The sequence below is a fragment of the Trichomonascus vanleenenianus genome (genome assembly GCF_965637985.1).
Source record: "Trichomonascus vanleenenianus strain CLIB 3782 genome assembly, contig: TRVA0_014S, whole genome shotgun sequence".
Classification (NCBI taxonomy): domain Eukaryota; kingdom Fungi; phylum Ascomycota; class Dipodascomycetes; order Dipodascales; family Trichomonascaceae; genus Blastobotrys; species Blastobotrys vanleenenianus.
Genome location: NW_027481873.1, coordinates 28812 through 43408, shown reverse-complemented (window position 1 = coordinate 43408; position 14597 = coordinate 28812). Strand labels below are relative to the sequence as shown.

Genomic DNA, 14597 nt, shown 5'->3' with positions numbered 1-14597 from the left:
GTGTAAATTTAAGCAGTCGGACATAATTAGCGTAATTTGTTGGCATTGACTCAGGTCGCAGCGGAAGGGCTCAAAACGATCGCTTCGGCAGACTATCAAACCCCACCATCCGGCCCATATTCTCACATCTGGACCTTTCCAGCTCGTTATCAGTTTCCCGAGACGTGTTAAAAGCCACCTAGCAAGGCTCAGAGGCCCAGAATTAGATATCACCTAGCACTTTGAGCCAGTCGTGGTGCCCGTCCAGGGATCAAAAAAAAATTAGTCGATCATTCCGGTCAAGGACTCTAAAGGCTGATATCAAAAGGGACCCACGGTATACTGCACTCCAAAAGGATCTCTCTCTTCCCCTTACAGCGAGCAATACAGTAGTAATCTTCGCATTATTACTATCGACAGTGGATCCTTACTGTTATTGTTGTTAACTCGACAAGATTGGCAAAACGTTGCAACAAGAACGCTAAACTTCTACAACCGTTAACGACAGTTTGAAAAAACAAAAACCAAAAAAAGAGGGGTAGAACCCTGTGGAAAGCTTGTACAAGTTTGGCAAATCGCTGTTCGTGATCTTGTAGTTAGGCTTGGTCAAGATCTGGAATGATAGCACAGTTTGCCATGGAGAACGGACCACAGCTCGAAGTCGCATCCAAGGAGAGCTCAACAGACCAGACTAGAAAGCGGACGCGTCGGGCACACCACAAGTCGCGCAACGGATGCCTAAACTGTAAAAGACTCAGAGTCAAGTGCGATGAAATCCACCCGCGGTGCACCAACTGCGTCCGCCGCAAACGGGTGTGCGAGTACGCTCCACCAAAGGAGTTAAAGAACAAGATAACCAGCACTACGCCGACTGAGTCTGCGGATGGTAGTAGCAATGGCCATACGCCGCAGGAAGAACCATCTCATACCAGTAGTAATACCAGCTCAATGACGCTGGTACCACCAGTGGCCAATGGGTATACAGCTCTGGACAGTGCACCGTGGACAGAGCCTAAACAGCCTCCAGCGTTCTATAACCAGTTCGCCTCTCGGCAATTTTACAGCAATTCCAGGACCCTACCGCCTTTGGTCAGTGGCGGCATGAGCGGTGGCAGTATGCCAAATCTCAACAGCTCGCCGCCTGCCCTGCCAACTAGTGCCAATAATCCCGGTAGCAATACTAATGGCAGCAGCGGCGAGGGCAGTAATAGTAGCAGTAGGAGCACACCAGGATTGGGAAACCTTTCGCCAATTGCTAACAACCCCAGAAGTGCTGCCGCTAATCAAGTGGTGAATTTCCCCAGATTGACAAAGCTGCTAGAAGACGGACGGTTTGAATGTGCGTTAGAAGACCCATTTGATCTGGTCCTGTTAGACTACTACTGCGAACATTTCGCCGAATTTGTCATAGTCAGGGAGCAGGAGACCTCGATCTGGGGCGGCCATGTCCCCCATCTGGCTCTGACAAGCATAAAAAAGTCGTATGGAGTACTGGCCCTAGCATGTCTCCACTATGAGTACACCGGCCATCCGGCACCGCCAGAGCACCCGAACCTGGTCGAGTATGCGTACAGCAAGTTCACGGCCGGCATGGGCTTCTACAAAAACATGTATGTGGCGGCGACTCAGGAAGAAGCAGAGGAGATGTTTCTGTTTTCCGTGTTTGTCCAGATACTGGCCTACCAGTTCTTCGACACCCTGCCGCTAATCGCCAACGATGTGCACGGCATGGACATCGTCTCCATCACGCGGGGGCCGATGCTCGTCCTGCTCAACAACCTGGCACTCATCCAGACCAATCCGCGGCTGAGTCCATTGATGTGGGCCGACTTTGAGCGGCCCAATGCTTACGACAACGTTCGTACCGTGCTGAATCTGCTCGACGAGGCGGTGGACATTCTCGACGCCAAGGGCTACATGCGCCCTGAGACAGACACTCTCCACTACGACGAAACTAATAATACTAACAGCGCCGCCCCGGCGAACGAATCCAGGGCGACCATATACCACAGGGCTATTGACGACATGCGCTTGGGGCTGCTGTACGGCATCACCAGGGGTTACGTTGCGTCAGCGCTGTTCTGGCAGATGAAAATTGAGTACGACTTCCTATCGCTGGCTCGCTCCCGAGCCCTATTTGCCAAAGTACTCCAGGCGTTCTACCTTGTGTGTCTTCATTCCATCCGTAATATGTTCTGGGTCGACAATTTGGCCCAGCGGCTGATGACCCTGATCGAGGCGGACCTGTCTGGTCATGAGCCGTGGTGTTCGATGGTACAGTGGCCCAAGAAGATGATCTTTGACACGCCCAAGGACCTATGCTTCTCAACCCTGTGGCAATTTTTCACTTCGGACCTCGACAACGTTCTCGACCTCTCCCACCTCTAATTTATTTATTCTGTATACTATTAGTCCTGCACTATATACAACTAGACTCAAGCCCATCTACCAACTTCTTTTCGAGGGCCAGCCCTCGAGCTCCCGTAGCTGGGGGCCCGCCCCCACACCCCCGTTACAACATTCGCGTCGCACCGTTACAAACTCCCAACTTGTAACACTGCTCCCGTAACAAAGTGTAACAAATACCCTCGTTACAGCCCAAATCTCCGCGAAGCGGAGCCCTAGGGGGGTTTGGGGGGACTAGTCCCCCCAGTAGCCACTGGTAGGAAGATTTACACCCAAAAACTACTAGTATAATAGTAAACTTATATGCAGGTTATTTATGAGAGCCGTCGCGAGCGACGTCAGCATAGCTAGGCGGCTGGCCATTGTTGTCGACAGCGCCGTAGGTGCTAGGACCCGAGTACTCCGGCTGGGGCTCCGGGTGGTAGCCCCGGTCCTGGACAATGTAGATAGTATGGTTGTGTTCGAAGCCCCGCTGGTTCTCGAGGTCAGCATACTCTACAATGACAAACGGATATTTGGCGATAATGTACCACGAGTGGATAAGGCCCGGAATGTACCCCAGAACACAAAGCAGAATGTTGATAAGCGAGTCTACAGAGCACAACCCCCGCTTGATGAACACTGGAAGAGGCGGGAACACAATCGCCAGAAGAACGAGCACAAAGTCGCAGCAAATCGGAGAACACATTTCTAGTTATGTGGCAAGGGATAAAGTCGTCAAATGCACCCCAGTCGTGCCGTGGATTATATTTGTGGCGATAGCCCTTCGCCGGTGGTGACTCCGACATAGATAAGGTGGGCCCGCGCGCTCCTCCGATGAGATCATTTTCACATCAATACGACGATCTGAGCCAGGTGAGAGGATGAGCCGATTTGCTCCATACGAACGAGTGCGGTACAAACGGTTCAAAGGATTTGATTTCCCTGAAGTCGACCTCAATTACGACGGGGATAATGATTCGCCGCCGTGGCGCCCGGGCAGGGTCGGTGATCTAGTGCGCCCTCCGCGACCGGTCAAGACTGAAAGCGTCGAAACCGCGTTAAGACCAGCGGAAAAAGACACAACCAGGAAGAAGGAGGAGGGCACGAGTTATACTTCGGGCCCGATGGATGAAGAGACTGGCCAGAGGGCCGCGTTTCCCGTGCCGAAAGGCAGGCCAAACATCCAAACCGCTGAAAATGAACCGCCGTTGACAGCTGCGGATTACTTGAGTAGCGTGCGAGTAGAAACTTCAAAGCTGCCCAAGTTCAAATCTGCTCCTCGGGAGACCCCAATTGGCCTCCTGCCATCATCATTGCCCAAAAAACCCACGACGGGGGTAATTATAGTGCCTGAAAAGAAACCCGAAGAATTAGCACCTGAAAAGAGGCCCAAAGAATCAGAGCCTGAAAAGAGGCCCAAAGAATCAGAACCTGACAAGACCCCGAAAGAATTAGAGCCATTTGCCGTGAATATTGAATGGCACAATGACTTCATGAAGCGATTCAATCGCGCCCGGGAGGAGCTGGCAAAGTACGAGGCAGCAAGGGCCAAGGATGACAGTAGTGGTGAGCCAGTGGAATGGCCCGTGACCATGAGCGGATGGCGTGAATTCCTCAACAAATCTAAACCAACCCTGTCATTGCTGGGTAAGCTCGACAAGACTACGGCCACGTGCACCCTCCCGGCCTACCTGTGTAAATGGCTGAGTCCCCATGTCAGCGAGGCTCTGTCGGAGTGGGTGTTTGCTGTGTTTGTCAAGATCCCTGATACCGTTCTGGCAGACGAGATGTCGGAGCTCAGGCGCATGGCCAAGAAAGCCATCCGACTGCGCAGGCAAACAGACGACATCACAAGCCTGTATACAATAGACATGATAGTGTCAATTGTCGCGGGATTCTACTATCAGTACGATCTTGTGTCAAACCTGCCTCAATAATCTCCAGCCAACACAATCGCATCGCGATCTGCATACATCCGATCCAACGTGTCCGAAAACTGTCATAAACTCATCGCAATCTGCATACATCCAATCCATCTTGTGCGACTTCATCGCAATCTGCATCCAATCCATCTTGTTCTGAAATTGTTACAAACCCCATCGCAATCAGCATACAATCTACCCTGTTCCGAAATTGTTACAATCCCATCGCAATCAGCATACAACCCATCTTGTGCCGAAATTGTCAGCATACAATTGTCTCCAAATAATGTTGTTTCGCCGTTAATCGCATACAACTTTCCCCAGATGATGTTAAACTGTCATAATCGCATTAGTATATTAACCGAAGCCACATTGAAACCATGAAAGGCGGGCATAAAAAAGATTAGCCGCGTTTAGGGCCAATGGCATTTTCGCGCTCGTGCTGTTCCTTGCGAAGCCGGCGCTTCTCCTCTTGAGAGACTGCCGCCGCCTCACGCGTCTGTGCTCTACTACTGGAATAGCCGTCCCACTGCACTGTTTTGCGCTTTTTGATCTCCTGCTCCTCTTCAGTAGGGTTGACCAGCCGCTTGAGGTTTCTCGCCGCCTCCTCGCTCGACGACAGGTTGGTATTGGCCACTCTCTGCTGTTCAATCTCTTTGTACTTTTTGTACTCCGGGTTGAGCTGCGAAATTCGCATGTGCTGGTCGTACTCTGACTCCGGCACCAGCTGGCCCGTAATTGGATCTCGAATTTTCCGCTCTGATTGTTGCTGTTTACGTAGACGACTCGTCCCTTTGGGCTTAATCTTCATTCCTGGAATAACGGGAGTTTCACCGGCCGGAGCAGCCACCTGCTCGGGTTCTGGCCGTTGTGGTTGTAGTTCTGTTTCTGGCTCTGCCTCCTGTACCGGTTGTGGTCGTGGCGGTGGTCTTTTCAATGGTTGCTGTTGCTGTTGGGGCTCCTCCTCACTATCGTAGTCTGGAGGCGCCTCTTCAAGCTTGTAAACACCCCGTCTCTTTTCCTCCAAAGATGCATACTGGATCTGTTCAATTGTAATCGGCAGCGGAAGCTCCATCTCCATGTCTGCATGCGTGAACTCAATCGTCTCCACCACGGCGAAATCGTGCCAGTCGATCTGAGCGTAGGCGATCCGCTCTGCTTCCTCCTCCTTCTTTTGCTGCTTCCGCTTCTCTCTCTCTACCGCCTCCTGTTCAGCCCTTAACCGGGCATTGTGCAGCACTTTGCTCTTTTCCTCGAGCTTGAAGTCGTTATCCAGCACTTTACGGTACTGACCCACAAAAGACTGGTACAGCGGGTTCAATGAATGGCTCTGCTTGAGGAATTCAAACTGAGCAGAGTCTCCGCTGCGCTGTACAATATGTTTCTGGAACATGAGCCCGTTCTTCGCTACGTAGAGCGCAGTCTGCTTGATAATGTCGAGATCAAGCGGCGATATCGGGGGGATCTCTGGCGCGAATTCGAGTGATCTGGCCTTTTTTTCCTCCTTCGGCGCCACTGGAATACTCGAAGGGGTCCCGCTCTCTTCGGCGTTGAGCTCGACACCCTGTTCGAGCTGCGAGAGTACCCATTCAAAGTATGGGTTGTAGGCGTCGGTCGGGTTCAAAAAGCTGAACTTTTTGGACTTTTCGCCCTCCTTGCGCTGGATCTTCTCTCCAAACGCTCGGCCGTTTCGATGGACATATCCGGCGGTCTTAGTGACGATTTTCTTTACCTCTGGCGGCGGAATAATGATCCCTTCAGGGACACTCACGCCGTTCTCCATTGCAGGTTGTCGTTGGTTTGTGATAAAAAGTTGGGAATGTCTCATCATATCGCCATTTACCGATCACACGGCTCATCGCTCTTTTACAGTACCTCAAATAAGCACTTCTGTCATGGTGTATTACGGATTTAAATATGCATTTATTTATTAATGATGGCTATGTAACCTTGTCAATTGAATGAGATTCAGTATTATGGTATTATTCGTCAGACTTTGCTGGTTAGTACCTATATAACTTGCAAATGAGCATTCACAGTTGATCGCTGATTTCTCCGAGGATTGCCATAACATACCAGATTATCGGATACAAGTACTGTCTATTGTCGATATTTCGCTGAATATGTCTTTTTTTGTTTATATAATTTGATTTAAGCCGGATAGTGTATTTTATATGATTGTAGTCTTTCAATGGCTTCCCATATTGCGTGATTTGATTGTCCTGCTTCATGGAAAGGTAGAGAGCATGGTCAGTCAATATATTGCAGGTTCTAGATTCGTTGTACGCCTCGATACACCGTGGTACGCCTTGACACGCGTAGTACATAGTAAGCGTGGTATGTTGTAGAGCATCGATCGGACGCGTCTACGCAACGCGCTGTATCGGCATGCATCTGATGCACAGAGTATATATACCAATAGAGCCCACCAATCGCTTGGTTTGCCAATTCTACGCATATTTTAAGAGACGAATAGCCTGATTTACCCAATCATACACAGATTTATCTTTTGATTTACATAATTGCGAAAGACGTTAGCAGTAGGAGATGTTTTTCAACTATGCCTCTCAACAGTACGCCGTGATGGCGTGCAAATCGACCCCCGAGTTCCCTAGACCTGATTCCGACGTGCAGTACTATCCCCTGGATATAGAAAATCTTCCCCAGTTCAATCCCTTGGCGATCCCTGTATACGACTGGTGGGCCAACGCATCCAGTGTGCTCAATTGCATGGATGGTTCCGATTTCAAAACGGGTCTAAAGTTCTTGAACAAAAAGTTCCAGTCAATAGCCGTCAAACAGGTGCGAGAGCGCGTGTCGAGTATCCTCGTTGAAGCGGAATGCCTGGCTGATCTTGATACGTTGCTCTTTCCAGTGCTACGACTTTACGCGTTCAAACTAACCGGGATGTACCATCTGCGCAAGCTGGATCGCGAGTTCATTACACTTCCTAGGCACCTCTCAGTGCATCTGCAGGCTGTGTACAACGTCTGTCAGGATTACAAGGCTATTTTCCCAGCCGAAGCGCTGGTCTCCTACAGCGATGTGCTTGGCAGTGTTCTCGATGCATATCTCACCACCATGCTCGCATTCGTCACCCATTGCCCTAAGTATGCCATTGTAATTGAAAACAGGCACAAGCGAGTCGATTTCCCATCGCATATTAAATGCATCGAGGCATTCTCACGCTATCTCCAGGAGTCCAGCGCCACAACCCTGCCAGACGTGCTGCCAGGGGTGGACGACACGGCAACATACCGCGACCGAATTTACACCAAGACACTGCCCTCTACGCATCTCTCTGGATCAATGCCGGTATCGCCACCAAACACCAAAACCAGCGAGCTTATTACCCTGCCGTTTATCCGCTTCCTGCTAGATCAGCACGCCTACGTGTCCAGCCACAGCCAGCATGTGTTATCGGATGCAGTCAAGCAGTTCTACTCCAGGATCCAAGGCTCTCTAGTCGCTCCAATTGTCGACAGCGACAAAGTGTGTTGGTTCTGCGGCGAGCGTGGCCACGTCAAGAGCAATTGCCCTACGCTCCTCCAGTATATCGCCCAGGAGAAGCTATATATCGACGACTTGGGCACGCTCCGCTACACAATTGACGGCGACCTGGTCAAACGCCCCCAAAAAAAGAACGGCACAGTCATTGCTACCAAGTTCTTTAAAGATAGAGTTTTCTCGATTCTTGCTGAGATGGACTCTGACGTTGAATTTATCATGTAGCTCTAACCCCGATTCTCTTGCTAGCCATCCCGCGGTTTAATTGTGCGGCTGTAACAAACTGCCGCAGGGGGCTGATCCCCCACGGTTCCTCGTTACAGCCGTGTAACTATCGGCTAATGCCAGGCCGTTGGAACTCACAACGCCGCACGGCTGTAACAGCATGCCCCGCAGCTGCGAGCCGGCATTCCGATAATAGCATGCATCACCATCTGTCCGAATGTAACGGCCGTTTGGGACGGGACTAATCAAAACCCACTGATCCCACCATGAAAGTGCTAGTGGCTGCTGAAGATACGGGCTCTGTGCAAGGTATGTACCTTTAAGAGTGGCGAGAGCACGCTTGCTGATTAGTTGTTTAGTCGTATCGTTCGGGCTCTCCCGGAAAAACGCCGGGAAAGAGGCCTTCCACACCTTTGGCGAGGAGAGCCGGGTGACCTACATCCAGAAGATGACGAGGCTCACGAAGCCAGACGGCAAGTCCTACGTATGTTTATTATATTTGGGTGAGAACGGACTAGGCTAACGGTTTCTTTGAAGATATCAATAGCCCGCAAAGGCGGGGCGCTTCAGCTCTATTCTGACGGGTTCCGCCTCGTCAAAGAGTGGAAACCCATGAAAGGCGGGCATAAGGCAGTAGTAGGGCTCGCATACTCCGACAATCGGCTCTGTACGTGTAGCGCGTCTGGTCTGGTGGCGGTGCGGGACCTGGGCACGCCACACAGCGACTTTACGTATTCTCTGGCGACAATTGAGCCCCCCATCTCGAGCTTTAGAATGCACCCCAATCAGCCAGGGGTTGTTGCTACGGGTGGTAAGGATAAAGACCTCGAGATCTTTCAGATATTCTCGACGGAACCGCAGGACGTGTCGCAGCCGCTGTGGGAGATGCATCATCGCACGCGCCGCATGCGGCCCATGGGCGGGCATGCCAGTCTGGCTACTAGTCCATCTGCTCGTAGCGCCGAGAGAAACCTTCATAATCACCACCACCAATTCATGCGCGTAGGTAATCCTGCATCGTCGCCGTGGTCCTCGAACGAGGAGAATTCGACCGACTTTGAAGACGACTCTTTGTTGGCGCGGATGCAGAGTCGAATCACGACGTTGAGAGATTACACACTGGATCCGATGGAACGTAATGAGATAGACGATCAGCTGAGCTCATTTTCATTTTTACAAGAGCGCGAGCAGATTGTCAAGATGTTCCGGGCCAAGAACGTGCACCGCGATGAACTCGGCAATGGCGTACCGATATGGATTAGCGATATCCAGTTTTTGGATATTCATCGTCCTGTGACCGAAGGATTCCGGCTGGCAACGAGCACAAGGTTTGGTGAGATACGCATATACGACACGAAACGCAGCAAACGACCGATATTCAATATCCAGGCCAGTGGGCATCCGATTGTTAGTCTATTTGTCGACCGAGCGCATGAGGAGCTTATTTTTGCTGATACCCAGCGCACGATTGGGCGGCTGAACTACAATACCGGGGTCATTGTCAAGCGGTTTACGGTGACGCCGGGGGCGTGCCAGCAGGTGGACCTGGAGCCCAACTCAGGCACGCTTGCGTGCGGAGGCATTGATGGCTATTTGAGGGTATATGACTTGTCCAATGGTAAGCTCAAGGCGAAGATCAACATACATTCGCGTATATCGGGGGTTATGGTGCTTGATGGATCGCCGGATCAGGAGCCATCGGCGGCGCACCGGCGAACTCGCGAGGAGTTTGCCAACAGTGATGACGATTATGAAGTTAAACGACGGAGATACAATTATGAGTTATGATTTTTCAGCCAGCTGCGGTCATGCGATATTGTCTACTATGGCCTGCGACATTCTACTGGGATTACTACGACAAGCTACTATGGTCTACGCTATCGAGATATCTGCTTTGGCCTCGGATAAGTAGCATACTATGTTTGGAGTGGCCTGGGATACTAGACCTACAATGGCCTGGGATACTAGGTTACTGAGGTCTACAATGGCCTGGGATACTAGGTTACTGAGGTCTACTATGGCCTGGGATACTAGGTTACTGAGGTCTACTATGGCCTGAGATACTAGGTTACCAAGATGCCTACAATGGCCTGAGATGCTAGGTTACTGATATGTCTACAATGGTCTGGGGTAACTATGGTACTGACATGTCTACGATGTCTACGATGTCCTGGAGTAACTATAATACTGAGATGTCTGCAATAGTTCTCTGTACTGGTCTACTGTGATATCCATGTCCTGGGATTACTACGGTACCTGGATGTCTACTATATCTTTTCGGTACTACGATGCCGAGATGTCTACTATGGCCTAGGATTTCTATGATACCTACTTTAACCTTTGATTAGTAAAAGTATGTTTGCAATGGCCTGGAATACTAGGATACTAATTGTCTATATCCTGGGATACTACGATACTGAGATGTTTATATGATATTAGCATGTTTTTTATGTTCTATGATACTACGATACTTTCATGATACTCCAATGATTTCGCGATACTTTCATGATACTACAATGATTTCGCGATACTTTCATGATACTACAATGATTTCGCGATACGCCAATGAGGACGGCCCTAAGACGGGTTGGCGCTAGTAACAACCAAGTGCTAGTGAGAAAGGGAAGATTGGGTAGGCGGCAGAAATTTACCGTGGCGCGCGCGCGGCGTGACTGTTATTTGGAGTGCGGCTGGTTAGGGCTTGGGGGAGCCCGCGGAGGGCTGGGACGGGTGAAAAAATTCAAACATACCGCCGACGACGACATTTGACGACCATTTCGACCAAAAATACATACATTATAGCCGACAATGTCTGAACAAGCTGTTGCCTACGGTAAGTCTCCCCAACGGAATGCTGTTCGTGTGAAGAGAAGCTAATTGAAAACGATAGCCGCCCTTATTTTGGCTGACGCCGACATCGAGATCACCTCTGACAAGCTCCAGGCTCTCGTCAAGGCTGCCGGTGTTACTGAGGTCGAGCCAATCTGGACCGACATCTTCGCCAAGGCCATCAACAACCAGAACATCCACGAGCTGTTGACCCAGATCAGCGTCGCCAGCGGCCCAGCTGCCGTTGGTGGTGCTTCCGCCGCCGCTGGCGGTGAGGCTGCCGCCGAGGAGGAGGCTGCCGAGGAGGAGAAGGAGGAGTCCGACGAGGACATGGGCATGGGTCTCTTCGACTAAGCGTATTTAACGTAATGTATAAATTATTGTGCGGCGTAATCTCTTCCACTTACCCCCTGTAGACTGCATCTTGGGACCTAATTAGCATCTCATCGTGTATCGGACGTGTCTTCTGGACATATATACTAATAGACCATGGCCAGGAAGAAGATCCCCAAACCATCACCGCGTATCGTGGAACTAAGCTCGGAGGACCTTAAGAACTACGTAGGGTCTGCAGAGGTCCCCCAACAGACGCTCTATGAACAGATCAAGAAGGTCCAGGCCCAGGTGCCGGAAGAGAAGCCGGAGAAGACATCATACGACCCAGACAGCGACCCTGAGCTGGGCACAATGGGCAGGGCCATGTTCAAGATCCTGGACTACACGGCCTATATCATTCCGCTGCTCTCCGTCCACCTCGTGCTGAATATCTTGGTTCGAATCCAGTACGCCGTGGACTTCGAGCTCGTTGATATCCTCAGCGACACCTTCACCACCATCCCTGTGATAGCCATCCTGCACACGTTTGTTCACCCGCTACGCGACACTCGCGTGTTCCGCATTGTAAGCTTCTTCGCCTCGGCCGCAATTGGCGGGTATATCCTCTACGCGTCCAATGAGGAAGGGTACTATTACATCATGCAGCGGGCGCCCCCTCTAGGCACTATCTGGGTCTGGCTGTTCATTGAAATGGACTGGGAGTGGTCCGCCACTAGCCTCGTCGTCATTGCATTCTACATGTGGAAAAACGGGTACTCGCTGTAGCCGCTCTTCTTGTCCCCCCAAACCCCCCTGTGGCTCCGCTGCGCGGAGGGCTTCATGTTTAGCCATAGACCTGGCGATTATCGCGATTGGAGTAGGAAATTCGAGAATAACGTAGCCCTGGAACCCATTGGGGGGACCAGTCCCCCCAAATCCCCCTCGGGCTCCGCTTCGCGGAGTTCTTCTGTTCCAGTTCTACAATCCCTCCGCGAAGCGGAGCTATGGGGGTCTGGGGGCTAGTCCCCAGGTCAATTGAACCCAGTGGAGTATTTATGGGGGGACCAGTCCCCCCCCCCTAAACCACCCTTGGGATCTGCTTCGCGGAGTTCTGTTGCAAATTCTACAATCCCTCCGCGAAGCGGAGCTACGGGGGTCTGGGGGCTGGCCCCCAGGTCAATTGAAACCACGTATGGGGGGGACCAGTCTGACTGACTCCCCTGGGGCTCCGCTTCGCGGAGGTTCCTTGAGAAGGCATATGAGGGTAGAAGGCAATAGTTAATAAGCTAATATACAAAGAATAAATAAAGAAGAAAATTGGTCTATAGACGTCGGTGCTCTAGCACTTGGGCGCGCTCATTCTCTGTAACCACGTCCTCATAGTCAGGAGGAGGGGCAACCGGAGGAGGTCCAGAGAGAACGTCGTCGAAGGAGGGCAGATGGTCGTCTGTGTTCATAGCGTAAGTAGTCAAAGTCGGGGCGGTGGAGTCGTTGGAGTTCATGAGTGTCAAAGGGGCCATGGAGAGATCGTCAAAGTTGTACATGGGCAGCTCGACGCTCTCCTTGATGCAGTGTCGCGACAGGAAGTGGATGGGGGTATCGATTTTGACCTCAAAGTGGCGCCTCTTCTCGTCCTCCGGGTCCTGCTTCGAGATGCGGAACGACACGGTGAGCCGGTGGCGCACTTTGATATACGGGCAGTTGGACGAGTCCGGGTGCAGGCTCTTGACGTGGGTCTCGCTGGCGGTGGCCTTGGTGAAGAAGTTGGCCTCGCGGGAGCCGTCCCAAATGGCAGGCTCCGAGATGAGCGGCAGCGTGCAGTCGAGCGTCGTTGCAGCGGCCTGTTGGTCTTCACGCGATCCCAGGTAGCTTCCCGAGTACGTAAGCAGGTTGCCGGTGAGCTTTTCGCGCCCCTTCTTCTTGGGTTTCGTTTCATCATTGGACTTTACGTGGTCCAGCAGTGGCAGATGCAGTAATCCGTGGCCGCTGGAAGCGCTGGCTGAAGCATTGTTGCCGGTAGAAGCAGATGGGTCGGGGTTGGCAGGAGGCGCCTTCTTCTCGTAAAGCAGGATCTTCAGCGACCGGTCTGTGTAGCTCAGATTCGGCTCGTGGGAGTAGGTGTACTGGATGGTCTCGACTACGTGTACCCGCACTCTGTGGACCATCACCTTCTCGAGCGGAGTCAGTTTAATGGCCATGGGAATGGAAGACCCCAGCGAAATGTACTTCCTGGGGATGAGGATTTCGTAGTGAAGCCGGTCGTCCCAGTTGCGTGAAATAGCGATGGGGTTGTTGGACATGGCGTCGTAATTGTTTGGCGGAGACCGCACCAGCTCTACTTCGTGTTGGCCCGACAGGTTCATGGAAAATGCCCCGCTACGCACGACTTTGGGCACCAGGTAGTAATTGAGCGACCCATTGGGCGCCCGGATTGTTTCCGGCACCTTTGGATCGATGGCCAGCGTGAAATTGTACACATACTCTCCGGCGGGGACGATTACTCCTTCGTGGCGATGCGAGCTGTTGGGGAACGGTTTCTTCTTGCAGTCGGGCTCGCTAGTGAACACGGGGATGGCCGTTGAAGCCTGCTGTGACTGTCCCTGCGACTGGTGGTGGTTGATGACCTGGCAGCACCCGCGATGGATTGTCTGCGAGGCTTTGGGGTCTTTGACCCAGATTCGGTCAGGATCGTTCTTGAATCGTGCTACGTCTGCTCCGTAGAGGTCAGTGAACACGTACGACACGGGCTGGTGCTCATTTGGGCTCTGGGTGCAGTACATGGGGTTCTCCTTATCATATAGCGAGTGCGGAAGGAACTCCCAGTTGTGAGTATTGATGATAAGCTCATCCTGGATCTCAGCCAGCGGATGGGCTGCAATGGCCTCGTCAAAGGGGCTCCCGGGCGCCTGGTTCCACGAAGTCTTGCACTTGCCGTAGAAGCTTAGCGATAGCGACTTGAGCTTAGTGGGCTTTGTCAGCTTAAGGAGCACTGAGCCCGAAATTATGGCCGGCGGAGCGTCGCTGGCTGATCTCTCGCGATAGTGATGCTGAGGAGGCACAGAGCAAGTAGAGTTACTGCTATTGGCCCGGTTTCTGTGGAAGAAACCTGTGTTCAGCAGTCCCGACGAGGAAGGCTCATCTTCAACCGCCTCTTCATCTATAGGAGGTGGTGGCCCTGGCGGAGATGACCCGCTGCTGCCCTCTTCGTGATGGCGAGCATCTTCGGCGGTGGCGACACCGTTGGCCGCCCGGTCGTGCTCCCTGTAGGACGAAGGCCCTTGGGTCGGCCCGTTCGCCAGAAAGACTATAGGCTCCTGGAGAGAGACCGCCACTGTGATGCACCCGGAGTGGGAGCTCACCAGCGTCCGCGGCTTGCCAGCACAGTAGCTGCATATATCAGCCACTTCTGTCATTTCAAATCAAATCACCTCA

General features: G+C 52.0%; 9 protein-coding genes across 9 annotated transcripts; 6 read left to right on the top strand and 3 right to left on the bottom strand.

The window, feature by feature from the left end:
• Positions 1 to 597: 597 nt before the first annotated feature.
• On the top strand, positions 598 to 2367 carry TRVA0_014S00540 (Zn(II)2Cys6 transcription factor domain-containing protein; the record flags this gene model as incomplete). Its single annotated transcript, XM_076684235.1, has 1 exon — positions 598 to 2367. One exon carries the CDS (start codon positions 598 to 600, stop codon positions 2365 to 2367), a length of 1770 nt encoding a protein of 589 aa, XP_076541443.1.
• Positions 2368 to 2695: 328 nt separating this feature from the next.
• Positions 2696 to 3073, bottom strand: TRVA0_014S00518 (YqaE/Pmp3 family membrane protein; the record flags this gene model as incomplete). Its single annotated transcript, XM_076684234.1, has 1 exon — positions 2696 to 3073. The coding sequence occupies one exon, from the start codon at positions 3071 to 3073 to the stop codon at positions 2696 to 2698; it is 378 nt and encodes a 125-aa protein (XP_076541442.1).
• Positions 3074 to 3248: 175 nt separating this feature from the next.
• On the top strand, positions 3249 to 4304 carry TRVA0_014S00496 (SIP1 domain-containing protein; the record flags this gene model as incomplete). The annotated part of the gene is made up of 1 exon (XM_076684233.1): positions 3249 to 4304. One exon carries the CDS (start codon positions 3249 to 3251, stop codon positions 4302 to 4304), a length of 1056 nt encoding a protein of 351 aa, XP_076541441.1.
• Positions 4305 to 4692: 388 nt separating this feature from the next.
• Positions 4693 to 6072, bottom strand: PRP21 (Prp21p; the record flags this gene model as incomplete). Its single annotated transcript, XM_076684232.1, has 1 exon — positions 4693 to 6072. One exon carries the CDS (start codon positions 6070 to 6072, stop codon positions 4693 to 4695), a length of 1380 nt encoding a protein of 459 aa, XP_076541440.1.
• Positions 6073 to 6872: 800 nt separating this feature from the next.
• On the top strand, positions 6873 to 8021 carry TRVA0_014S00452 (C2HC-type zinc finger protein; the record flags this gene model as incomplete). Its single annotated transcript, XM_076684231.1, has 1 exon — positions 6873 to 8021. One exon carries the CDS (start codon positions 6873 to 6875, stop codon positions 8019 to 8021), a length of 1149 nt encoding a protein of 382 aa, XP_076541439.1.
• Positions 8022 to 8287: 266 nt separating this feature from the next.
• On the top strand, positions 8288 to 9809 carry TRVA0_014S00430 (uncharacterized protein; the record flags this gene model as incomplete). Its single annotated transcript, XM_076684230.1, has 3 exons — positions 8288 to 8330; positions 8381 to 8505; positions 8559 to 9809. The coding sequence occupies 3 exons, from the start codon at positions 8288 to 8290 to the stop codon at positions 9807 to 9809; spliced, it is 1419 nt and encodes a 472-aa protein (XP_076541438.1).
• A 1020-nt stretch (positions 9810 to 10829) lies between these two features.
• Positions 10830 to 11204, top strand: RPP1A (60S acidic ribosomal protein P1; the record flags this gene model as incomplete). Its single annotated transcript, XM_076684229.1, has 2 exons — positions 10830 to 10854; positions 10912 to 11204. The coding sequence occupies 2 exons, from the start codon at positions 10830 to 10832 to the stop codon at positions 11202 to 11204; spliced, it is 318 nt and encodes a 105-aa protein (XP_076541437.1).
• Positions 11205 to 11339: 135 nt separating this feature from the next.
• On the top strand, positions 11340 to 11951 carry TRVA0_014S00386 (uncharacterized protein; the record flags this gene model as incomplete). Its single annotated transcript, XM_076684228.1, has 1 exon — positions 11340 to 11951. The coding sequence occupies one exon, from the start codon at positions 11340 to 11342 to the stop codon at positions 11949 to 11951; it is 612 nt and encodes a 203-aa protein (XP_076541436.1).
• Positions 11952 to 12487: 536 nt separating this feature from the next.
• TRVA0_014S00364 (arrestin C-terminal domain-containing protein) lies at positions 12488 to 14578 on the bottom strand (the record flags this gene model as incomplete). The annotated part of the gene is made up of 1 exon (XM_076684227.1): positions 12488 to 14578. The coding sequence occupies one exon, from the start codon at positions 14576 to 14578 to the stop codon at positions 12488 to 12490; it is 2091 nt and encodes a 696-aa protein (XP_076541435.1).
• Between the last annotated feature and the right edge of the window lie 19 nt (positions 14579 to 14597).